The sequence below is a fragment of the Salmo trutta genome, unplaced genomic scaffold (assembly GCF_901001165.1).
Source record: "Salmo trutta unplaced genomic scaffold, fSalTru1.1, whole genome shotgun sequence".
Taxonomy (NCBI): Eukaryota; Metazoa; Chordata; class Actinopteri; order Salmoniformes; family Salmonidae; genus Salmo; species Salmo trutta.
Window position 1 is genome coordinate 2,604,852 of NW_021823258.1, and position 27,500 is coordinate 2,632,351.

Consider the following 27,500-nt stretch of genomic DNA (forward strand, 5'->3'; position numbering starts at 1 on the left):
GAGAGAGAGGGGGAGGGAGAGGAGAGGAGAGGGAGAGGAGAGAGAACTAGACAGAGAGGGGAGAGACGAGAGAAAGGGGAGGGAGGAGAGAGAGAGGGAGGGAGAAAGAGAGGAGAGGTCCTACGTTATAAAAGACTAGGTAAACTTTTACAGTGGTCTCTTCAGTGTTGAGGACTCTTCATAAGTATTCCTTTTAGGGGGACATTGAGTAAAGTCTTCCCAAGAACAGAGCATCATTTTAGGGTAAGAGTCGTTGTAACCTTGCCCTAAGAAGGATCATCCTTCTGGGGAGGAGCGAGTGGGACAGCCTCCCTAAGCCACGGACGGATGGACAGGAGAGGACCGAGTACCTCCGGGAAACACTGTTAGTGATTTTCTCCCAAACTCAGATGCAGATGCATCCTCTGAGGGAAATATGGGACACATGTTTGGCAAACATGAGCAGGAGCTGTTATGTGTTTAGACCTAAACCATAAATCACACCGTAATTCATTAAAATCCCCCAAAAGATGAAGACACACAGAAGACATTGACATAGAATGAAGGTACAAAGTAGACTGGGACATTTGGACCAAAAAAGCAGTTTAACAAGCAGGTTTAAAAGAGTAATCAGCAGGAGAAAGCCGTCAGAAGAAATGTACTGTCTAAAGAAGAGTCCAAAGAGACAGCGTTTCCTACCTTGCACCACTTTTAAGCCGGTGTGGTTGAAGTCATGCCAAGTACTTCTACACAGCACCAGGCAGTGAGTAGCAGAGAAGGACAGAGAGAAGCGAAGACAGAGGAGAAGACAGAGAGAAGAGATTATAGAAAAATGCAGAAGCAAGCAGACAGGAGAGAACAAAACAGAGAACAGAACAGAGAACAGAAGATTGAAACAGAACAGAGAACAGAACAGAGAACAGAACAGAGAACAGAAGATTGAAACAGAACAGAGAACAGAAGATTGAAACAGAACAGAGAACAGAAGATTGAAACAGACCAGAGAACAGAACAGAGCAACAGAACAGGAGAACGCAGGATTGAACGAACATGAGAACAGAAGATTGAAACAGAAACAGAGAACAGAGATTGAAACAGACTGAGAACAGAAGATTGAAACAGAACAGAGAACAGAACAGAGAACAGAACAGAGAACAGAAGATTGAAACAGAACAGAGAACAGAAGATTGAAACAGAACTGAGAACAGAAGATTGAAACAGAACAGAGAACAGAACAGAGAACAGAACAGAGAACAGAAGATTGAAACAGAACAGAGAACAGAAGATTGAAACAGAACAGAGAACAGAAGATTGAAACAGAACTGAGAACAGAACAGAGAACAGAACAGAGAACAGAAGATTGAACAGAACAGAGAACAGAACAGAGAACAGAAGATTGAAACAGAACAGAGAACAGAAGATTGAAACAGAACAGAGAACAGAAGATTGAAACAGAACTGAGAACAGAAGATTGAAACAGAACAGAGAACAGAACAGAGAACAGAACAGAGAACAGAACAGAGAACAGAAGATTGAAACAGAACAGAGAACAGAAGATTGAAACAGAACTGAGAACAGAAGATTGAAACAGAACAGAGAACAGAACAGAGAACAGAACAGAGAACAGAAGATTGAAACAGAACAGAGAACAGAAGATTGAAACAGAACAGAGAACAGAAGATTGAAACAGAACTGAGAACAGAACAGAGAACAGAAGATTGAAACAGAACAGAGAACAGAAGATTGAAACAGAACAGAGAACAGAAGATTGAAACAGAACTGAGAACAGAACAGAGAACAGAACAGAGAACAGAAGATTGAAACAGAACAGAGAACAGAACAGAGAACAGAAGATTGAAACAGAACAGAGAACAGAAGATTGAAACAGAACAGAGAACAGAAGATTGAAACAGAACTGAGAACAGAAGATTGAAACAGAACAGAGAACAGAACAGAGAACAGAACAGAGAACAGAACAGAGAACAGAAGATTGAAACAGAACAGAGAACAGAAGATTGAAACAGAACTGAGAACAGAAGATTGAAACAGAACAGAGAACAGAACAGAGAACAGAACAGAGAACAGAAGATTGAAACAGAACAGAGAACAGAAGATTGAAACAGAACAGAGAACAGAAGATTGAAACAGAACTGAGAACAGAAGATTGAAACAGAACAGAGAACAGAACAGAGAACAGAACAGAGAACAGAACAGAAGATTGAAACAGAACAGAGAACAGAACAGAGCAGCTCAGATGCTTTTTGAGAAAAATCAGGCAAGAAATGTAAATTGGAAGTAGCAGAGACAGAGAGAGTTGGATGAAGGCAGTTAAGGAGAGACTTGGGAAAGTTGGTAACCATGAGACTTTCTGAGACCCAAGGATGAGGAGAGATGGGGACAGCATGGGACAGGACAGGACAGGACAGGGCAGGGCTGGAGAGATGGGGACAGCATGGGACAGGACAGGGCAGGGCTGGAGAGATGGGGACAGCATGGGACAGGACAGGGCAGGGCTGGAGAGATGGGGACAGCATGGGACAGGACAGGGCAGGGCTGGAGAGATGGGGACAGCATGGGACAGGACAGGGCAGGGCTGGAGAGATGGGGACAGCATGGGACAGGACAGGGCAGGGCTGGAGAGATGGGGACAGCATGGGACAGGACAGGGCAGGGCTGGAGAGATGGGGACAGCATGGGACAGGACAGGGCAGGGCTGGAAAGAGATGGGAAGAAGAGAGAGGGCGAGACGTCTCCTCATCCTGGTCAACATCAGGGAGCGAGAGAAGGAGGGAGAAAGAGGGAAAGAGGCAGAGAGAGAAAGAGCCTGGGCTGCTACAGTGCGCGTTATGAATTGTGTCATAGGACTGCTGAGTCATGTCTGAAGGGAGGGGAAGGGACGTATATATTTTCATGTGGTCTTGGGCAAACGTTTTCACTGGACCCGCTTGAGCGACCCAGTCCTCTTCACACAGCCAGGCCGTAAATCCACAACCCACTGAGTGATCCGTGTCACCAAACACACAGCACAGAGGAGACTGTGTGATGGAAATACCCCTGGTCCATGTGTGTGTGCGTCCGTGTGTGTGTGTGTGTGTGTGTCGCCTACATCTGTGCGGTCTATGTTCCCTTAATTACCAAGGCTCATTACATGGGCAGGGTGAGTGGGTTTGGCAGCTCCACACATCATGAGGACAAGTACCAAAATAAGGAGTGACTGTCTCTGTCCTCCTGGTATAGAGGGGAGAGGGGTCTCTTCAGCTCAGTGGAGGCGCGCTGCGCTGCACTGCTGTGCTGTATAAATAGAGGATGACTCTAGCTGATGGCCAATACTTCACCAAGTGCCTCAGTCTTTACAGTAACACTTAGAAGAGATCTGTCGTAGGCCAGATGCTGATTCAACTGGGAGGGGAGAATCACTAGTGTTTCTTCAGTATAGCCAGTCATGTCCTGTATCAGTGGCTACAGGCTGCAGACAGGATTCAACTGGGAGGGGAGAATCACTAGTGTTTCTTCAGTATAGCCAGTCATGTCCTGTATCAGTGGCTACAGGCTGCAGACAGGATTCAACTGGGAGGGGAGAATCACTAGTGTTTCTTCAGTATAGCCAGTCATGTCCTGTATCAGTGGCTACAGGCTGCGGACAGGATTCAACTGGGAGGGGAGAATCACTAGTGTTTCTTCAGTATAGCCAGTCATGTCCTGTATCAGTGGCTACAGGCTGCAGACAGGATTCAACTGGGAGGGGAGAATCACTAGTGTTTCTTCAGTATAGCCAGTCATGTCCTGTATCAGTGGCTACAGGCTGCAGACAGGATTCAACTGGGAGTGGAGAATCACTAGTGTTTCTTCAGTATAGCCAGTCATGTCCTGTATCAGTGGCTACAGGCTGCAGACAGGATTCAACTGGGAGTGGAGAATCACTAGTGTTTCTTCAGTATAGCCAGTCATGTCCTGTATCAGTGGCTACAGGCTGCAGACAGGATTCAACTGGGAGGGGAGAATCACTAGTGTTTCTTCAGTATAGCCAGTCATGTCCTGTATCAGCGGCTACAGGCTGCAGACAGGATTCAACTGGGAGTGGAGAATCACTAGTGTTTCTTCAGTATAGCCAGTCATGTCCTGTATCAGTGGCTACAGGCTGCAGACAGGATTCAACTGGGAGGGGAGAATCACTAGTGTTTCTTCAGTATAGCCAGTCATGTCCTGTATCAGCGGCTACAGGCTGCAGACAGGATTCAACTGGGAGGGGAGAATCACTAGTGTTTCTTCAGTATAGCCAGTCATGTCCTGTATCAGTGGCTACAGGCTGCAGACAGGATTCAACTGGGAGGGGAGAATCACTAGTGTTTCTTCAGTATAGCCAGTCATGTCCTGTATCAGTGGCTACAGGCTGCAGACAGGATTCAACTGGGAGTGGAGAATCACTAGTGTTTCTTCAGTATAGCCAGTCATGTCCTGTATCAGTGGCTACAGGCTGCAGACAGGATTCAACTGGGAGGGGAGAATCACTAGTGTTTCTTCAGTATAGCCAGTCATGTCCTGTATCAGTGGCTACAGGCTGCAGACAGGATTCAACTGGGAGTGGAGAATCACTAGTGTTTCTTCAGTATAGCCAGTCATGTCCTGTATCAGCGGCTGCAGGCTGCAGACAGGATTCAACTGGGAGGGGAGAATCACTAGTGTTTCTTCAGTATAGCCAGTCATGTCCTGTATCAGTGGCTACAGGCTGCAGACAGGATTCAACTGAGAGGGGAGAATCACTAGTGTTTCTTCAGTATAGCCAGTCATGTCCTGTATCAGCGGCTACAGGCTGCAGACAGGATTCAACTGGGAGGGGAGAATCACTAGTGTTTCTTCAGTATAGCCAGTCATGTCCTGTATCAGTGGCTACAGGCTGCAGACAGGATTCAACTGGGAGGGGAGAATCACTAGTGTTTCTTCAGTATAGCCAGTCATGTCCTGTATCAGTGGCTGCAGGCTGCAGACAGGATTCAACTGGGAGGGGAGAATCACTAGTGTTTCTTCAGTATAGCCAGTCATGTCCTGTATCAGTGGCTACAGGCTGCAGACAGGATTCAACTGGGAGTGGAGAATCACTAGTGTTTCTTCAGTATAGCCAGTCATGTCCTGTATCAGTGGCTACAGGCTGCAGACAGGATTCAACTGGGAGTGGAGAATCACTAGTGTTTCTTCAGTATAGCCAGTCATGTCCTGTATCAGTGGCTACAGGCTGCAGACAGGATTCAACTGGGAGGGGAGAATCACTAGTGTTTCTTCAGTATAGCCAGTCATGTCCTGTATCAGCGGCTACAGGCTGCAGACAGGATTCAACTGGGAGGGGAGAATCACTAGTGTTTCTTCAGTATAGCCAGTCATGTCTTGTATCAGTGGCTACAGGCTGCAGACAGGATTCAACTGGGAGGGGAGAATCACTAGTGTTTCTTCAGTATAGCCAGTCATGTCCTGTATCAGTGGCTACAGGCTGCAGACAGGATTCAACTGGGAGTGGAGAATCACTAGTGTTTCTTCAGTATAGCCAGTCATGTCCTGTATCAGTGGCTACAGGCTGCAGACAGGATTCAACTGGGAGGGGAGAATCACTAGTGTTTCTTCAGTATAGCCAGTCATGTCCTGTATCAGTGGCTACAGGCTGCAGACAGGATTCAACTGGGAGTGGAGAATCACTAGTGTTTCTTCAGTATAGCCAGTCATGTCCTGTATCAGCGGCTGCAGGCTGCAGACAGGATTCAACTGGGAGGGGAGAATCACTAGTGTTTCTTCAGTATAGCCAGTCATGTCCTGTATCAGTGGCTACAGGCTGCAGACAGGATTCAACTGAGAGGGGAGAATCACTAGTGTTTCTTCAGTATAGCCAGTCATGTCCTGTATCAGCGGCTACAGGCTGCAGACAGGATTCAACTGGGAGGGGAGAATCACTAGTGTTTCTTCAGTATAGCCAGTCATGTCCTGTATCAGTGGCTACAGGCTGCAGACAGGATTCAACTGGGAGTGGAGAATCACTAGTGTTTCTTCAGTATAGCCAGTCATGTCCTGTATCAGCGGCTGCAGGCTGCAGACAGGATTCAACTGGGAGGGGAGAATCACTAGTGTTTCTTCAGTATAGCCAGTCATGTCCTGTATCAGTGGCTACAGGCTGCAGACAGGATTCAACTGAGAGGGGAGAATCACTAGTGTTTCTTCAGTATAGCCAGTCATGTCCTGTATCAGCGGCTACAGGCTGCAGACAGGATTCAACTGGGAGGGGAGAATCACTAGTGTTTCTTCAGTATAGCCAGTCATGTCCTGTATCAGTGGCTACAGGCTGCAGACAGGATTCAACTGGGAGGGGAGAATCACTAGTGTTTCTTCAGTATAGCCAGTCATGTCCTGTATCAGTGGCTACAGGCTGCAGACAGGATTCAACTGGGAGGGGAGAATCACTAGTGTTTCTTCAGTATAGCCAGTCATGTCCTGTATCAGTGGCTACAGGCTGCAGACAGGATTCAACTGGGAGTGGAGAATCACTAGTGTTTCTTCAGTATAGCCAGTCATGTCCTGTATCAGTGGCTACAGGCTGCAGACAGGATTCAACTGAGAGTGGAGAATCACTAGTGTTTCTTCAGTATAGCCAGTCATGTCCTGTATCAGTGGCTACAGGCTGCAGACAGGATTCAACTGGGAGGGGAGAATCACTAGTGTTTCTTCAGTATAGCCAGTCATGTCCTGTATCAGCGGCTACAGGCTGCAGACAGGATTCAACTGGGAGGGGAGAATCACTAGTGTTTCTTCAGTATAGCCAGTCATGTCCTGTATCAGTGGCTACAGGCTGCAGACAGGATTCAACTGGGAGGGGAGAATCACTAGTGTTTCTTCAGTATAGCCAGTCATGTCCTGTATCAGTGGCTACAGGCTGCAGACAGGATTCAACTGGGAGTGGAGAATCACTAGTGTTTCTTCAGTATAGCCAGTCATGTCCTGTATCAGTGGCTACAGGCTGCAGACAGGATTCAACTGGGAGGGGAGAATCACTAGTGTTTCTTCAGTATAGCCAGTCATGTCCTGTATCAGTGGCTACAGGCTGCAGACAGGATTCAACTGGGAGTGGAGAATCACTAGTGTTTCTTCAGTATAGCCAGTCATGTCCTGTATCAGCGGCTGCAGGCTGCAGACAGGATTCAACTGGGAGGGGAGAATCACTAGTGTTTCTTCAGTATAGCCAGTCATGTCCTGTATCAGTGGCTACAGGCTGCAGACAGGATTCAACTGGGAGTGGAGAATCACTAGTGTTTCTTCAGTATAGCCAGTCATGTCCTGTATCAGTGGCTACAGGCTGCAGACAGGATTCAACTGAGAGGGGAGAATCACTAGTGTTTCTTCAGTATAGCCAGTCATGTCCTGTATCAGTGGCTACAGGCTGCAGACAGGATTCAACTGGGAGTGGAGAATCACTAGTGTTTCTTCAGTATAGCCAGTGTGGAGGGGGGTGTGGAGGGGGAGGTAAAGGACTGGGGATGTTGTATTGTTATGGTTGTCAATGTTTCTATGTTCTCTAACCTGAAAACATACACTAAGTATATATGAACCAGAAGAACACCAGAGACGGAGAGGATGGAGAGAAGGAGGAAAAGAAGAGAGGAAACAAACAGAGCGTCTGGCAGGGGGCGTGACCTTAATGAACCCTGGGTAATGCTCACTATGAGTGTGAATGGACAATAGGCCTATAGGGATCACTTTTAGAACTATTTAAAAGTGATTTAAAAGTGTATTTCCAGGTAAATGCCCCAAAAATGTCATTTTGGCTCGGCTAGCTTGGCTGGCTCCTTCTGGGTTTAATACTTAAATAGTTGTTAGTCTCTCTTTCCTGTCCTGGCTGTGGGGTTTATTCCCCTGGTGTTCCTGTGGCTGGCCTGGGTTAACATTGGACCTGGATATAGAGCAGGTGGCATAACTAACTAGCTTATCCTTGCCTTCCTGCATGTGTTTGTGTGTTAGAGAAAGAGGCTGAGCATTGAGCACTACCAGTCCCCATCCAGTCTCCTCCCTGTACCCAGCCTTCCTCTCCCACAGCCTGGCCCTGCGTGCTGGCCCCTGGCCATAGATCCTGGCTCTATAAGCCTGGAAGTCCCCTCACACACACACACACACACACACACACACACACACACACACACACACACACACACACACACACACACACACACACACACACACACACACACACACACACACACACACACACACACACGAACACTAGCTCTATGAGTCTGGAAGTCCCTGGAAGCGGAGGGCCCCTACTAGAGCCCAGATATAATGAACCTCAAGGGGGAAACTAAAGGTCCACCCTGCCTGAAGCCTGGTGGTGCCTAGCCTGGACCGGACCAGACCAGGACTGTGTCCCAAATAGAACCCTACTACCTATATAGTGCACTACTTTTGACCAGGGCCCATCAGGTCCCAGCCCAGATGAACGAGGGGGAACCAGACTGTGACACGTCCACCCTACACCCTTCCTGGGGTGGAGTCAGGCAGAGACTGGGGTGGAGTCAGGCAGTGACTGGGGTGGAGTCAGGCAGTGACTGGGGTGGAGTCAGGCAGTGACTGGGGTGGAGTCAGGCAGAGACTGGGGTGGAGTCAGGCAGTGACTGGGGTGGAGTCAGGCAGTGACTGGGGTGGAGTCAGGCAGTGACTGGGGTGGAGTCAGGCAGTGACTGGGGTGGAGTCAGGCAGTGACTGGGGTGGAGTCAGGCAGTGACTGGGGTGGAGTCAGGCAGTGACTGGGGTGGAGTCAGGCAGTGACTGGGGTGGAGTCAGGCAGAGACTGGGGTGGAGTCAGGCAGTGACTGGGGTGGAGTCAGGCAGTGACTGGGGTGGAGTCAGGCAGTGACTGGGGTGGAGTCAGGCAGTGACTGGGGTGGAGTCAGGCAGTGACTGGGGTGGAGTCAGGCAGAGACTGGGGTGGAGTCAGGCAGAGACTGGGGTGGAGTCAGGCAGTGACTGGGGTGGAGTCAGGCAGTGACTGGGGTGGAGTCAGGCAGAGACTGGGGTGGAGTCAGGCAGTGACTGGGGTGGAGTCAGGCAGTGACTGGGGTGGAGTCAGGCAGTGACTGGGGTGGGGAGGAAAGGATGTGGAGGAGACAGCATTGTATGGTTGGGTCCAGGGCCCAGGTTCACTAATTGGAAAATGTCTCACGTATGAAAAGCTCTTTATTAATGAAGTTATTGTAAAACAAACCATTAGGAGACAGACTCTACAGCTGGGAGTTTTATTGTGATTAAGAGTGACAGGGAGGAGAAGAAGGAAATACATCCATGGCCAAAACTCCACAGTGGACAGAAAGTGAGTGACCTCATTGATCCCCTGAAAGTCTGTCCAGCTTCCTCATTCTGGGCAGTGAGAGTCCCTGTTTGCCATGCTTCAGTCTCTCCACCTCAGATCAGTCATTCAGGGTTATTCCAGTTTCATGCTCTCTCTCCAGTAGGCTGGTATAAAGACTAGGGTTGCAAAGGGTTGGAAACTTTTCGGTAAAATTCCAGAATTTTTCAGGAAATTTTCAATGGGAAGTTAAGCCCGGGAATTTGGGGAATTTGTTAGCTAGTAAATTTATTAACTAGTAAATAGTAGCCTACAGCAAAGTGTGTTTAAATAATTTCTAACCTGTTAACAATTTCTGCTAGTTGGTTTTTGATACCATGTGGGTTTTTATCTTGCTTGAGCCTGCTAACTAAGGAGTGTTAATTCACCTGTTTCCATACATGTTTCATTTTAAAACATTTATCTGACAAATTAGTTGTTTAATCTAACTGCTTAACTATTTATCTGTACATGGGAATTGTATTTATTTATTTTTACAATCAATTTATTTCCTAATCTTTACAGGAAAATGCCACGGGCACTATCTGATATGTGGAGTCATTTCACTGCAGCTAATGTAGAAGGAAAAGCTGTGTACATTTGCAAATACTGCACCAAATCATATGTGAAGAATGCAACAAAGATGCAGAATCATATGGCCAAGTGCATAAAGTTCCCTCAGTGCTCACAACAAGCCACCTCTGACTAGTCCCTCTACTTCTATTCAAGGTGAAAATGATGAATCAGACACCTTATCGACAGCAACAGCTCATGGTCCTCCTGGAATCAGAAGCTTTTTGACTCAGTGGAGGAACGCAGTCAGAGAAATGCTGATGAACGTCTTGCTCGAGCTGTGTATGCAACTGGTTCACCTCTGATGCTCACAGGCAATGTGTATTGGAAGAGATTTCTGAATGTTCTTCACCCAGCATACACCCCTCCAACCAGACATGCTTTATCTACTCATTTGCTGGATGCAGAGTTCAACAGAGTTCAAGTGAAGGTCAAGCAAATCATAGAGAAAGCATACTTATTGCAGTCATCTCTGATGGGTGGTCTTATGTTCGTGGGCAAGGAATAATTAACTACATCATCTCCACCCCTCAGCCAGTATTCTACAAGAGCACAGACACAAGGGACAACAGACACACCGGTCTCTACATTGCAGATGAGCTGAAGGCAGTCATCAATGACCTTGGACCACAGAAGGTATTTGCACCGGTGACAGACAATGCTGCGAACATGAAGACTGCTTGGTCTAAAGTGGAGGAGTCCTACCCTCACATCACACCCATTGGCTGTGCTGCTCATGCATTGAATCTGCTCCTCAAGGACATCATGGCACTGAAAACAATGGATACACTCTTCAAGAGAGCCAAGGAAATGGTTAGGTATGTGAAGGCTCATCAGCAATCTACCTCACCAAGCAAAGTGAGAAGAATAAGAGCACCACATTGAAGCTGCCCAGCAACACCCGTTGGGGTGGTGTTGTCATCATGTTTGACAGTCTCCTGGAGGGGAAGGAGTCTCTCCAAGAAATGGCCATATCACAGTCTGCCGATATGGACAGCCCCATCAAGAGGATCCTCCTGGATGATGCATTTTGGGAGAGAGTGGTAAGCAGTCAAACTCCTGAAATCTATAGCAGTAGCCATTGCACAGGTTGAGGGAGACAATGCCATCCTGTCTGATGTTCAGACTCTGCTTGCAGATGTAAGAGCAGAAATCCGTACTGCCCTGCCATCTTCACTGTTGCTCCAAGCAGAGGAAACTGCAGTTCTGAAATATATCAAAAAGCGTGAAGACTTCTACCTGAAGCCCATACACGCTGCAGAGTACATGTTGGACCCCAAGTATGCTGGTAAGAGCATCCTGTCTGGTGCAGAGATCAACAAGGCCTATGGTGTCATCACTACCGTGTCTCGCCACCTTGGCCTGGATGAGGGCAAGGTTCTTGGCAGTCTGGGGAAGTACACTTCCAAGCAAGGGCTTTGGATGGAGATGCAATATGGCAGTTGTGCCAACATATCTCATCAGCCACCTGCTGGAAGGGACTTTGTGGATCTCAGGCTCTTTCCCCTGTTGCCTCCATCATCCTCCAAATCCCACCAACATCAGCCGCCTCAGAGCGCGACTGGTCCTTGTTTGGGAACACACACACCAAAGCACGCAACAGGCTGACCAATACAAGGGTTGAACATTTGGTCGCCATCCAGGCAAATCTGAGGCTTTTTGAGCCTGACAACGAGCCATCCTCAACAAGGTTGGAAAGTGACAGTGAAGATGAGGCCTCAGAGTCTGATGTTCAAGAGGTGGACATTGAGGAGGTCCAGGGAGAAGACATGGAAGCCTGAGAGGAAGACAACCTAAGCTTTAGTTTCTAGACTATCATTTTACAGATGTATGTGAAAACGTTTTTGGGAGATGCGATAGATCATTGGGGATCATTCAATATTCCCTTTCGTTTGTTGTTCAGTGAAATCATCCCATGTGGAGAGTCAACTCATTTAATTAAAGTCCAATTCGTAACTAAATCGTTTTTTTTATTTCTATTGGAAGGATTTAATCATTTGAATTATGTCTACTTATGATAAGGTAAAAGGTTTATGTTTCTGTCTCCATATGATTGTCACATCCTGACCATAGAGAGCTCGTATTTTTCTATGGTAGAGTAGGTCAGGGCGTGACTGGGGGGTGGTTGTCTAGTTTATTTATTTCTATGTTTGGTTCTAGTTTCTTTTTTCTATGTTGGGGCTTTTGTCTAGTTAAAATGTTCTATGTTGTGTTCTACGTTTTTTTTTCTATGTTGGGGGTTTTGTCTAGTTTACATTTTCTATGTTGTGTTCTAGGTTGGGGTTATCGTATGATTCCCAATTAGAAGCAGCTGGTCATTGTTGTCTCTAATTGGGGATCATATTTAAGTTGTTGTTTTTCCCACTAGTGTCTGTGGGAGATTATTTTGAGTTAGTACATGTTGTACCTCTTCGTCACGTTTGTTTTATATTTTTTATATATATAGTTTATTGTATGTATTGCATAGTTTCACATATAAATGAAGATGTGGAACGATACGCGCGCTGCGCCTTGGTCTCATTCATATGACGGCCGTGACAATGATATGGTAAATATATCCAATGCAAAAAAATCCACATTTAAAAAGTATTGATATTAATTTGCATATATTTCCATTCATTCCCGTTAATCACCACGGAAAGTACCTCTGAATATTCCCCAAAATGCTCAACCCTAATAAAGACACAGCTGTGGTATGCTGTTAATGCCTATTGACACATCACAATGACAGACCATCCCTCACCATACACAAACACACACACAGCAATATGTGTGTGTCAGACCAGCTGATGTAAACTGAAGTGAAAGGAACCTGTTTCTTCATAGAGCGATGGAGTTATTTATTTGCCAAATGAAGACTGGACACAAACACACCCATACCACGTAAACAGGCCCCATTGGCACGGTATTCAGGGGGTTGGCACGGTATTCAGGGGGTTGGCATGGCGATGCATCGCTATAAGACAGGCGTTCTCTGAGTTGCTACTTCAGGAGTGTGTATAACGGAGGGTTTTGACTGGAGGCCTTCGCTGAGGGGCATTGACGTGGGTCTAAATCATGCCATTAACTGTGGGCTCAAGAGATGCCAGCCTAGTGCATTAGTGTGCGCAAGTTAACATAAACACTGTGGACTTTTGGCCAGGAGAAACGGAAGTGATGTTAGGATGGGGGGGAGACACAGAGGAGGGCTCTGAGGTAGGGATTGGGTTCTGTGTGTAACAGAGAGGACTTGTAGAGATGAAGGGGTGGCAGGTAGCCTGGCGATTAGAACGTTGGACCAGTAACCGAAAGGTTGCTAGATCGAATCTGTCCTTCTGCCCCTGAACAAGGCAGTTAACCCACTGTTCCTAGGCCGTCATTGAAAATAAGAATGTGTTCTTAACTGACTTGCCTAGTTAAATAAAGGTTAAATAAAGGTTAAATAAAGGTTAAATAAAGATAAAATAAATATAAAAAATAATAAAATAAAATGAAACTTGAGAGAAGGAGTCTACAATGTTGTTAGACTTGAAATTCCATCACTGATATGTAGATGATTGTGAAGCTCCTTGTTTCTCTGGTTCCTTGTGTTTCTGTTACATACAGTGTGTTTGTATTGTATTTATTATGGATCCGCATTAGTTCCTGCCAAGGCAGCAGCTACTCTTCCTGGGGTTTATTATGGATCCCCATTAGTTCCTGCCAAGGCAGCAGCTACTCTTCCTGGGGTTTATTATGGATCCCCATTAGTTCCTGCCAAAACAACAGCTACTCTTCCTGGGGTTTATTATGGATCCCCATTAGTTCCTGCCAAGACAGCAGCTACTCTTCCTGGGGTTTATTATGGATCCCCATTAGTTCCTGCCAAGACAGCAGCTACTCTTCCTGGGGTTTATCATGGATCCCCATTAGTTCCTGCCAAGGCAGCAGCTACTCTTCCTGGGGTTTATTATGGATCCCCATTAGTTCCTGCCAAGACAGCAGCTACTCTTCCTGGGGTTTATTATGGATCCCCATTAGTTCCTGCCAAGACAGCAGCTACTCTTCCTGGGGTTTATTACGGATCCCCATTAGTTCCTGCCAAGACAGCAGCTACTCTTCCTGGGGTTTATTATGGATCCCCATTAGTTCCTGCCAAGACAGCAGCTACTCTTCCTGGGGTTTATTATGGATCCCCATTAGTTCCTGCTAAGACAGCAGCTACTCTTCCTGGGGTTTATTATGGATCCCCATTAGTTCCTGCCAAGACAGCAGCTACTCTTCCTGGGGTTTATCATGGATCCCCATTAGTTCCTGCCAAGACAGCAGCTACTCTTCCTGGGGTTTATTATGGATCCCCATTAGTTCCTGCCAAGACAGCAGCTACTCTTCCTGGGGTTTATTATGGATCCCCATTAGTTCCTGCCAAGGCAGCAGCTACTCTTCCTGGGGTCCAGCAATTATACCTTTTTTTAAACATTACAATAAATTCACAACAGATTCCACAAGTGTTTGCCCTCAGGCCCCTACTCCACTACCACATATCTACAGTACTAAATCCATGCATGTTATCATGTGTATGCGGTTGTGTTGTTCATGGTGGTGTTTCTGTGTGTGTGTGTTCTCTCTGTGCGTGTGTGTGTGTGCGTGCGCGTGTGTGCGTGTGTGTGTGTGTGTGAGACTGCACCACTCACCTGTTTCTCAGTGTGTGTGCGGGCAGCTTCCTCCTGAGCCAGTACCATCTCTCTCTCTGCAGTGATCTGGACACTCTCTCTCAGAGCCTCCTCCAGCTCCTCTATACGCTCCTCCTTCTGGCGCAGGGAGTCCTGGGGAACACACACGCACGCACGCACGCACGCACACACACACACACACACACACACACACACACACACACACACACACACGGAATAGTTACCAGCCTGTATGGAAGGAAGCCTTCATATGACCTTCAGCTATTCTAGTTGGTATAATTGCGATGCATTTTTCAAGACAGACCAGGGAAGAGCTGTGCAATGAATCAATCTGGTGGAATGTGTGACAGTAGCCTTCATTCATCCCCTGAGGACCAGGTGAACTAACTAGAAACACACACCACCTCATCAGTGACGTGGCCACGCTGATAGAGAACTATGATGTGGCAGGACATTGAAAACACTGGACAGGACTGGAACCCAGAGTGTCAGTCAGGTCACCAGTGTGGTGGCGATGGCTTAGAGAAGCAGAACCCCCAGTACATTTCTCCACACTGACTCACACACACACAGTCTATTCTCTACGGCTGATGATAGGTGAGTCAGACCAGTGGCTTTTCTGTCTGTCTGTCTGTCTGTCTGTCTGTCTGTCTGTCTGTCTGTCTGTCTGTCTGTCTGTCTGTCTGTCTGTCTGCCTGCCTGCCTGCCTGCCTGCCTGCCTGCCTGCCTGCCTGCCTGCCTGCCTGCCTGCCTGCCCCTGCCTGCCTGCCTGCCTGCCTGCCTGCCTGCCTGTGCCTGCCTGCCTGCCTGCCTGCCTGCCTGCCTGCCTGCCTGTCTGTCTGTCGGTTGGTTCTATCTGTTGTGTGTGTGTGTGTGTGTGTGTGTGTGTGTGTGTGTGAGGGATCAGATCCTGGAGGCTTGGCGATGCCAGAAGAGTCAGGCTTAGTAACTACAGGGGAAATGAAGAGGGAATGTTGTACACTATGTAATATAATGTAATGTAATATAATACACAGGAGAAATCAAGCTTTCCCCTCTGTGTTCACTGGAGCCCCTAACAGAAGACCTCCCTCCTCCTGGCTGGCCCTTTCACCACACTGTGTACCTCTCTCTCTCACACACACACACACACACACACACACACACACACACACACACACACACACACACACACGCATATACACACACACACACACATGTTACATTACGGTAGTCCATCGTATCTGAGTTAACGGTGAAAACTGTAGAGTCCAATCTGAGACCCATAAACTTTATTGCAGGTGGGACATGTGCAGTCTGTATTGGTGGGGGCAGACATGGTTGTATATCAGTCTGTATTGGTGGGGGCAGACATGGTTGTATATCAGTCTGTATTGGTGGGGGCAGACATGGTTGTATATCAGTCTGTATTGGTGGGGGCAGACATGGTTGTATATCAGTCTGTATTGGTGGGGGGCAGACATGGTTGTATATCAGTCTGTATTGTGGGGGCAGACATGGTTGTATATCAGTCTGTATTGGTGGGGGCAGACATGGTTGTATATCAGTCTGTATTGGTGGGGGGCAGACATGGTTGTATATCAGTCTGTATTGGTGGGGGCAGACATGGTTGTATATCAGTCTGTATTGGGGGGGGCAGACATGGTTGTATATCAGTCTGTATTGGTTGGGGCAGACATGGTTGTATATCAGTCTGTATTGGTGGGGGCAGACATGGTTGTATATCAGTCTGTATTGGTGGGGGCAGACATGGGTTGTATATCAGTCTGTATTGGTGGGGGCAGACATGGTTGTATATCTCAGTCTGTATTGGTGGGGGGCAGACATGGTTTGTATATCAGTCTGTATTGGTGGGGGCAGACATGGTGTATATCAGTCTGTAGGGTGGGGGCAGACATGATTGTATATCAGTCTGTATTGGTGGGGGCAGACATGGTTGTATATCAGTCTGTGTTGGTGGGGGGCAGACATGATTGTATATCTTCTGTATGGTGTGGGGCAGACATGATTGTATATCAGTCTGTATTGGTGGGGGCAGACATGGTTGTATGTCAGTCTGTATTGGTGGGGGCAGACATGGTTGTATATCAGTCTGTATTGGTGGGGGCAGACATGGTTGTATATCAGTCTGTATTGGTGGGGGCAGACATGGTTGTATGTCAGTCTGTATTGGTGGGGGCAGACATGGTTGTATATCAGTCTGTATTGGTGGGGGCAGACATGGTTGTATATCAGTCTGTATTGGTGGGGGCAGACATGGTTGTATATCAGTCTGTATTGGTGGGGGCAGACATGGTTGTATATCAGTCTGTATTGGTGGGGGCAGACATGGTTGTATATCAGTCTGTATTGGTGGGGGCAGACATGGTTGTATATCAGTCTGTATTGGTGGGGGCAGACATGGTTGTATATCAGTCTGTATTGGTGGGGGCAGACATGGTTGTATATCAGTCTGTATTGGTGGGGGCAGACATGGTTGTATATCTCAGTCTGTGTTGGTGGGGGCAGACATGGTTGTATATCAGTCTGTATTGGTGGGGGCAGACATGGTTGTATATCAGTCTGTATTGGTGGGGGCAGACATGATTGTATATCAGTCTGTATTGGTGGGGGCAGACATGGTTGTATATCAGTCTGTGTTGGTGGGGGCAGACATGATTGTATATCATTCTGTATTGGTGTGGGCAGACATGATTGTATATCAGTCTGTATTGGTGGGGGCAGACATGGTTGTATGTCAGTCTGTATTGGTGGGGGCAGACATGGTTGTATATCAGTCTGTATTGGTGGGGGCAGACATGGTTGTATATCAGTCTGTATTGGTGGGGGCAGACATGGTTGTATGTCAGTCTGTATTGGTGGGGGCAGACATGGTTGTATATAAGTCTGTATTGGTGGGGGCAGACATGGTTGTATATCAGTCTGTATTGGTGGGGGCAGACATGATTGTATATCAGTCTGTATTGGTGGGGGCAGACATGGTTGTATATCAGTCTGTATTGGTGGGGGCAGACATGGTTGTATATCAGTCTGTATTGGTGGGAGCAGACATGGTTGTATGTCAGACTGTGTTGGTGGGGGCAGACATGGTTGTATGTCAGTCTGTGTTGGTGGGGGCAGACATGGTTGTATATCAGTCTGTATTGGTGGGGGCAGACATGGTTGTATATCAGTCTGTATTGGTGGGGGCAGACATGGTTGTATATCAGTCTGTATTGGTGGGGGCAGACATGGTTGTATATCAGTCTGTATTGGTGGGGGCAGACATGGTTGTATATCAGTCTGTATTGCTGGGGGCAGACATGGTTGTATATCAGTCTGTATTGGTGGGGGCAGACATGGTTGTATATCAGTCTGTATTGGTGGGGGCAGACATGGTTGTATATCAGTCTGTGTTGCTGGGGGCAGACATGGTTGTATATCAGTCTGTATTGGTGGGGGCAGACATGGTTGTATATCAGTCTGTGTTGGTGGGGGCAGACATGGTTGTATATCAGTCTGTGTTGGTGGGGGCAGACATGATTGTATATCAGTCTGTATTGGTGGGGGCAGACATGATTGTATATCAGTCTGTATTGGTGGGGGCAGACATGGTTGTATGTCAGTCTGTATTGGTGGGGGCAGACATGGTTGTATATCAGTCTGTATTGGTGGGGGCAGACATGGTTGTATATCAGTCTGTATTGGTGGGGGCAGACATGGTTGTATATCAGTCTGTATTGGTGGGGGCAGACATGGTTGTATATCAGTCTGTATTGGTGGGGGCAGACATGGTTGTATATCAGTCTGTGTTGCTGGGGGCAGACATGGTTGTATATCAGTCTGTATTGGTGGGGGCAGACATGATTGTATATCAGTCTGTATTGGTGGGGGCAGACATGGTTGTATGTCAGTTTGTATTGGTGGGGGCAGACATGGTTGTATGTCAGACTGTATTGGTGGGGGCAGACATGGTTGTATGTCAGACTGTATTGGTGGGGGCAGACATGGTTGTATATCAGTCTGTGTTGGTGGGGGCAGACATGGTTGTATATCAGTCTGTATTGGTGGGGGCAGACATGGTTTGTATATCAGTCTGTATTGGTGGGGGCAGACATGGTTGTATATCAGTCTGTATTGGTGGGGGCAGACATGGTTGTATATCAGTCTGTGTTGCTGGGGGCAGACATGGTTGTATATCAGTCTGTATTGGTGGGGGGCAGACATGGTTGTATATCAGTCTGTGTTGCTGGGGGCAGACATGGTTGTATATCAGTCTGTATTGGGTGGGGGCAGACATGGTTGTATATCAGTCTGTATTGGTGGGGGCAGACATGGTTGTATATCAGTCTGTGTTGGTGGGGGCAGACATGGTTGTATATCAGTCTGTATTGGTGGGGGCAGACATGTTTGTATATCAGTCTGTGTTGCTGGGTGCAGACATGGTTGTATATCAGTCTGTATTGGTGGGGGCAGACATGGTTGTATATCAGTCTGTATTGGTGGGGGCAGACATGGTTGTATATCAGTCTGTATTGGTGGGGGGCAGACATGGTTGTATATCAGTCTGTATTGGTGGGGGCAGACATGGTTGTATATCAGTCTGTGTTGGTGGGGGCAGACATGGTTGTATATCAGTCTGTATTGGTGGGGGCAGACATGGTTGTATATCAGTCTGTATTGGTGGGGGCAGACATGGTTGTATATCAGTCTGTATTGGTGGGGGCAGACATGGTTGTATATCAGTCTGTATTGGTGGGGGCAGACATGGTTGTATTTCTCAGTCTGTGTTGGTGGGGGCAGACATGGTTGTATATCAGTCTGTATTGGTGGGGGCAGACATGGTTGTATATCAGTCTGTATTGGTGGGGGCAGACATGGTTGTATATCAGTCTGTATTGGTGGGGGCAGACATGGTTGTATATCAGTCTGTATTGGTGGGGGCAGACATGGTTGTATATCAGTCTGTATTGGTGGGGGCAGACATGGTTGTATATCAGTCTGTGTTGGTGGGGGCAGACATGATTGTATATCATTCTGTATTGGTGTGGGCAGACATGATTGTATATCAGTCTGTATTGGTGGGGGCAGACATGGTTGTATGTCAGTCTGTATTGGTGGGGGCAGACATGGTTGTATATCAGTCTGTATTGGTGGGGGCAGACATGGTTGTATATCAGTCTGTATTGGTGGGGGCAGACATGGTTGTATATCAGTCTGTATTGGTGGGGGCAGACATGGTTGTATATCAGTCTGTATTGGTGGGGGCAGACATGGTTGTATATCAGTCTGTGTTGCTGGGGGCAGACATGGTTGTATATCAGTCTGTATTGGTGGGGGCAGACATGATTGTATATCAGTCTGTATTGGTGGGGGGCAGACATGGTTGTATGTCAGTCTGTATTGGTGGGGGCAGACATGGTTGTATATCAGTCTGTATTGGTGGGGGCATACATGGTTGTATATCAGTCTGTATTGGTGGGGGCAGACATGATTGTATATCAGTCTGTATTGGTGGGGGCAGACATGGTTGTATATCAGTCTGTATTGGTGGGGGCAGACACGGTTGTATATCAGTCTGTATTGGTGGGAGCAGACATGGTTGTATGTCAGACTGTGTTGGTGGGGGCAGACATGGTTGTATGTCAGTCTGTGTTGGTGGGGGCAGACATGGTTGTATATCAGTCTGTATTGGTGGGGGCAGACATGGTTGTATATCAGTCTGTATTGGTGGGGGCAGACATGGTTGTATATCAGTCTGTATTGGTGGGGGCAGACATGGTTGTATATCAGTCTGTATTGGTGGGGGCAGACATGGTTGTATATCAGTCTGTATTGCTGGGGGCAGACATGGTTGTATATCAGTCTGTATTGGTGGGGGCAGACATGGTTGTATATCAGTCTGTATTGGTGGGGGCAGACATGGTTGTATATCAGTCTGTGTTGCTGGGGGCAGACATGGTTGTATATCAGTCTGTATTGGTGGGGGCAGACATGGTTGTATATCAGTCTGTGTTGGTGGGGGCAGACATGGTTGTATATCAGTCTGTGTTGGTGGGGGCAGACATGATTGTATATCAGTCTGTATTGGTGGGGGCAGACATGATTGTATATCAGTCTGTATTGGTGGGGGCAGACATGATTGTATATCAGTCTGTATTGGTGGGGGCAGACATGGTTGTATGTCAGTCTGTATTGGTGGGGGCAGACATGGTTGTATATCAGTCTGTATTGGTGGGGGGCAGACATGGTTGTATATCAGTCTGTATTGGTGGGGGCAGACATGGTTGTATATCAGTCTGTATTGGTGGGGGCAGACATGGTTGTATATCAGTCTGTATTGGTGGGGGCAGACATGGTTGTATATCAGTCTGTGTTGCTGGGGGCAGACATGGTTGTATATCAGTCTGTATTGGTGGGGGCAGACATGATTGTATATCAGTCTGTATTGGTGGGGGCAGACATGGTTGTATGTCAGTCTGTATTGGTGGGGGGCAGACATGGTTGTATATCAGTCTGTATTGGTGGGGGCAGACATGGTTGTATATCAGTCTGTATTGGTGGGGGGCAGACATGATTGTATATCAGTCTGTATTGGTGGGGGGCAGACATGGTTGTATATCAGTCTGTATTGGTGGGGGCAGACATGGTTGTATATCAGTCTGTATTGGTGGGAGCAGACATGGTTGTATATCAGTCTGTGTTGGTGGGGGCAGACATGGTTGTATGTCAGTCTGTATTGGTGGGGGCAGACATGGTTGTATGTCAGTTTGTATTGGTGGGGGCAGACATGGTTGTATGTCAGACTGTATTGGTGGGGGCAGACATGGTTGTATGTCAGACTGTATTGGTGGGGGCAGACATGGTTGTATATCAGTCTGTGTTGGTGGGGGCAGACATGGTTGTATATCAGTCTGTATTGGTGGGGGCAGACATGGTTGTATATCAGTCTGTATTGGTGGGGGCAGACATGGTTGTATATCAGTCTGTATTGCTGGGGGCAGACATGGTTGTATATCAGTCTGTATTGGTGGGGGCAGACATGATTGTATATCAGTCTGTATTGGTGGGGGCAGACATGGTTGTATGTCAGTCTGTATTGGTGGGGAGATCGTGGAAGGCCTTGGGGAGGTCGTCGACGGCCTTGGGGAGGTTGTGGAAGGCCTTGGGGAGGTCGTGGAAGGCCTTGGGGAGGTCGTGGAAGGCCTTGGGGAGGTCGTCGAAGGCCGTGGGGAGACCGTCGAAGGCCTTGGAGAGGTTGTCGAAGGCCTTGGAGAGGTCATCGAAGGCCTTGGGGAGGTCGTCGAAGGCCTTGGGGAAGTCGTCGAAGGCCTTTGGGAGGTCGTCGAAGGCCTTGGGGAGGTTGTCGAAGGCCTTGGAGAGGTCATCGAAGGCCTTGGGGAGGTCGTCGAAGGCCTTGGGGAGGTCGTGGAAGGCCTTGGGGAGGTCGTCGAAGGCCTTGGGGGGGGTAGTCGAAGGCCTTGGGGAGATTGTGGAAGGCCTTGGAGAGGTCATCGAAGGCCTTGGAGAGGTCATCGAAGGCCTTGGGGAGGTCGTGGAAGGCCTTGGGGAGGTCGTGGAAGGCCTTGGGGAGGTCATCGAAGGCCTTGGGGAGGTCGTGGAAGGCCTTGGGGAGGTCATCGAAGGCCTTGGGGAGGTCGTTGAAGGCCTTGTGGAGGTCGTCGAAGGCCTTGGGGAGGTCGTCGAAGGCCTTGGGGAGGTCGTGGAAGGCCTTGGGGAGGTCGTGGAAGGCCTTGATGCTGTTCACGGCACTTCTCCTGGAGCTGCCGTGTGGTGAATATCATGTGGACCGTAGTCCTGTTCTTTCTGAAGCTACATTGTGTCTCTGGCAGCAGTTCCTCTGTGTTGTTCACCAGCCTGTGAAGCATCACCTTGTTCAGGACCTTGCCGATAAGAAGGGATAAACCCCGGCTGTTATCGCAGATGGACTTGTCCCCCTTGTTCTTATATATGGTGACAATGTTTCCATCTCTCACACACATACACACAATCAGCTTTTTCAGTCCTCTCAACCACATCCCTCTTCTTTAAAAAGAGCCTCACAGAGAGTATTTCTCTCCATTCCTTTCTAAAACCACACCACAATCCTCCCCCCTGCCCATCGTTTATTTACTCTCCTCCTCCTCCTCCTCTTCATCACTCCTCCTTGTCCTCCTCAGAGTGCTATTTGAATGTTTCTGACTAGGAACCTCAGGGAGGGAACCAGCTGTATCTGTCCCAAATCAAACTGCATATTTGTGTTCATGAAGGTTCAGCCACTGAACTGACTTATTACTGGAAGTCAGGGACACGGGGAGGTTAGAGGGTTAGGGAGGACACACACACACAGATGGCTACACACACACGCACGCACACACACACACACGCATACACTCACACGCACACACACACACACACACACGCACGCGTACACACACGAAGAAGAGAAGAGAACAATGTGGCATGTGGTGAACGTCTCGAAAACATCTTGAAAATATCTTCAAACTTCTCGAAACTTCTGGAAACGTCTTGAAATGTGTATTTTGTGTTCTGTATACATTCCATCCTCCACTGCTCCTCGCCCCCCCGCTCTAATCTCAACGACAGCTCAACCTTCTCAAGGCAGACCACAATCACTTCAGCTTCATTTAAAGCGACAGTAATCCTTTCTGCTGGTGCCGTATCTCATTACCGTAATGTCTTGGCGTGCCAGAACGGTGCAGGCGATCGAAAGAAACACCTCTGGGAGGGTCCTAATCAGAGACGCATGTCGTTTTGGTATCTGGCGTCTCGGTATGTGTGTGTGAGTGTGGTGGACAGTTTACAGTTCCCATTCTCTCCACAGACAAAGTCAATTAGGAGATGAGCAGGAATGAGGCTGGTTAAGGAAATGGTTGGGGTTAGAAGGGTTAGGAGGTTGTTAAGACAGCCAGGGCCACAGCAATGTAGAGATGGATAGCAGCTGATGCACTAGCTGCATGTTAGTGTCTGTTATGATGTGGCTGTAATGGTATTTTTACTGTGTCCTTCTCACACCCAGATAGAGACACACACACACACACACACACACACACACACACACACACACACACACACACACACACACACACACACACACACACACACACACACACACACACACACACACACACACACACACACACACAATCATCATGGTCTATAATGAGGTGGATTTAATTATCACTGGCATTACATTTCTCACACACAGAGACAGAGACACACACTGACACACCACTGTCTCTAATGTTGTGTCTCTAGCCACTTCATGTGTGCTGATCCTTTCAAGAATATGGCCACCACATGACCACCACATGGCCACCACATGGCCACCTCATGGCACCACATGGCCACCACATGGCCACCACATGGCCACCACATGACCACCACACGGCCACCACACGGCCACCACACGGCCACCACACGACCACCACACGACCACCACATGGCCACCAAATGACCACCACATGGCCACCACATGGCCACCACATGGCCACCACATGGCACCACATGGCACCACATGACCACCACATGGCACCACATGACCACCACATGGCCACCACATGACCACCACATGGCCACCACATGTCACCACATGACCACCACATGGCCACCACATGACCACCACATGGCCACCACATGGCACCACATGGCCACCACATGACCACCACATGGCCACCACATGGCCACCACATGGCCACCACATGACCACCACATGGCACCACATGACCACCACATGGCCACCACATGGCCACCACATGGCACCACATGACCACCACATGGCACCACATGACCACCACATGGCCACCACATGACCACCACATGGCCACCACATGACCACCACAAGGCCACCACACGGCCACCACACGGCCACCACACGGCCACCACACGGCCACCACACGACCACCACACGGCCACCACACGGCCACCACATGGCCACCACATGACCACCACACGGCCACCACACGGCCACCACACGGCCACCACACGGCCACCACACGGCCACCACACGGCCACCACACTTGGGTTCTCCATTCAGACACCCAGGCCGTCTTCTAATTTCTCATCTGATTCCCATCTCACAGAGGAAGGAAAGACAGACAGACTGATAAACAGACAGAGAGACAGACAGAAAGATATACAGAGGACAGACAGACAGACAGACAGACAGACAGACAGACAGACAGACAGACAGACAGACAGACAGACAGACAGACAGACAGACAGAGATCAGACATGCAGACAGACAGAGAGACAGACAGACAGATATGCAGAGAGACAGACAGACAGATATGCAGAGAGACAGACAGACAGGCAGAGAGACTGACAGATATGCAGACAGACAGACAGACAGACAGACAGACAGACAGACAGACAGACAGACAGACAGACAGACAGACAGCATCTGGTACCTAGAAGACCCAACATCAAGAGGGAAAAACATAAAAGACAACAACTAAAAAGCCTTACTCATGTCATCATATGAAACCATGCCAAGAAGAGAGAGAGAGGGGATGGAGAGAGAGAGAGGGGATGGAGAGAGAGAGAGAGAGAGAAAGAAAGAGAGAGACATAGAGAGAGAAAGATGAAGAGAGAGAGAGGGGATGGAGAGAGAGAGAGAGGATGGAGAGAGAGAGAGAGAAAGAAAGAGAGAGACAGAGAGAGAAAGATGAAGAGAGAGAGGCGGCCTGTGCAGCTGTCCTTGTATATTGATATCATGTGGAGCGACCAGATTTCTCTCCGGGTGAGAGGAGTGTGTCGCGCCCAGGCCCGGTCCCCTAGTGTGTGTCGCGCCCAGGCCCGTTCCCCTAGTGTGTGTCGCGCCCAGGCCCGTTCCCCTAGTGTGTGTCGCGCCCAGGCCCGTTCCCCTAGTGTGTGTCGCGCCCAGGCCCGTTCCCCTAGTGTGTGTCGCGCCCAGGCCCGTTCCCCTAGTGTGTGTCGCGCCCAGGCCCGTTCCCCTAGTGTGTGTCGCGCCCAGGCCCGTTCCCCTAGTGTGTGTCGCGCCCAGGCCCGGTCCCCTAGTGTGTGTCGCGCCCAGGCCCGGTCCCCTAGTGTGTGTCGCGCCCAGGCCCGGTCCCCTAGTGTGTGTCGCGCCCAGGCCCGGTCCCCTAGTGTGTGTCGCGCCCAGGCCCGGTCCCCTAGTGTGTGTCGCGCCCAGGCCCGGTCCCCTAGTGTGTGTGAGAGGAGTGTGTGTCGCGCCCAGGCCCGGTCCCCTAGTGTGTGTGAGAGGAGTGTGTGTCGCGCCCAGGCCCGGTCCCCTAGTGTGTGTCGCGCCCAGGCCCGGTCCCCTAGTGTGTGTCGCGCCCAGGCCCGGTCCCCTAGTGTGTGTCGCGCCCAGGCCCGGTCCCCTAGTGTGTGTCGCGCCCAGGCCCGGTCCCCTAGTGTGTGTCGCGCCCAGGCCCGGTCCCCTAGTGTGTGTGAGAGGAGTGTGTGTCCGCGCCCAGGCCCGGTCCCCTAGTGTGTGTGAGAGGAGTGTGTGTCGCGCCCAGGCCCGGTCCCCTAGTGTTTGTCGCGCCCAGGCCCGGTCCCCTAGTGTGTGTCGCGCCCAGGCCCGGTCCCCCTAGTGTGTGTCGCGCCCAGGCCCGGTCCCCTAGTGTGTGTGAGAGGAGTGTGTGTCGCGCCCAGGCCCGTTCCCCTAGTGTGTGTGAGAGGAGTGTGTGTCGCGCCCAGGCCCGTTCCCCTAGTGTGTGTGAGAGGAGTGTGTGTCGCGCCCAGGCCCGGTCCCCTAGTGTGTGTCGCGCCCAGGCCCGTTCCCCTAGTGTGTGTGAGAGGAGTGTGTGTCGCGCCCAGGCCCGTTCCCCTAGTGTGTGTGAGAGGAGTGTGTGTCGCGCCCAGGCCCGGTCCCCTAGTGTGTGTCGCGCCCAGGCCCGGTCCCCTAGTGTGTGTCGCGCCCAGGCCCGGTCCCCTAGTGTGTGTCGCGCCCAGGCCCGGTCCCCTAGTGTGTGTGAGAGGAGTGTGTCGCGCCCAGGCCCGGTCCCCTAGTGTGTGTGAGAGGAGTGTGTCGCGCCCAGGCCCGGTCCCCTAGTGTGTGTGAGAGGAGTGTGTCGCGCCCAGGCCCGGTCCCCTAGTGTGTGTGAGAGGAGTGTGTCGCGCCCAGGCCCGGTCCCCTAGTGTGTGTCGCGCCCAGGCCCGGTCCCCTAGTGTGTGTCTATGTGTGTGTACTTCCTCCAGGTGGGTTCAGGTAATGTAGGAAACGGAAATGATCAGCGGGAAGCTCCTCATCCTGGCTGAGAGATGAGAGAGAACAGCCACCAAACAACACACACACACACACTTATATATATACACACACACAAACATATATATATACACACAGACGCACACACACATCAAACACAACAAGCCCACAAACAGGACCAATAAAAAACCCTTGGAAGTCTATTAGAGACAGGAGAGGCAGGGAGGAACACATGGAAGAGATTCCCCTTCCCATTTCTCTCTCCTTTCCATCTCTCACACCACTCTCTGTTCGGCTCTGTTGTTCTTTCCCTCCCTCCCTCCCTCCCTCCCTCCCTCCCTCCCTCCCTCCCTTTATCGGGTCCAACTCCTCAATCTGCGTTCCTCATCTGTTCAGATCCTGCAAGACACACACACACACACACACACACACACACACCCAGATCCAGTTACAACACTCAGACACCCGCAAAAAAAAAGATCCCAAAACAGACTCATTGCCTTCCTTATTGTGTTGAAATGTCCTCTCCCCTCACCCCTACCCTCCAAAACCCCTGTTGTCTTAAATGTCCTCGCCCCTCACCCTTACCCTCCAAAACCCCGTTGAAATGTCCTCTCCCCTCACCCCTACCCTCCAAAACCCTCGTTGTCTTACATGTCCTCGCCCCTCACCCCTACCCTCCAAAACCCCGATGAAATGTCCTCTCCCCTCACCCCTACCCTCCAAAACCCTCGTTGTCTTACATGTCCTCGCCCCTCACCCCTACCCT

The 27,500-nt window shown here is 49.3% G+C and overlaps 1 protein-coding gene across 2 annotated transcripts in view; it reads right to left on the bottom strand.

The window, feature by feature from the left end:
* Nucleotides 1-27,500, bottom strand: part of LOC115189920 (ELKS/Rab6-interacting/CAST family member 1) — a 184,057-nt gene that overhangs the window by 135,819 nt on the left and 20,738 nt on the right. For both annotated transcript variants that reach the window (XM_029748419.1, XM_029748420.1), the window contains exon 2: nt 14,557-14,688. In XM_029748419.1, the coding sequence (XP_029604279.1) occupies nt 14,557-14,688 (132 nt within the window). The remainder of the gene's footprint in view (nt 1-14,556; nt 14,689-27,500) is intronic.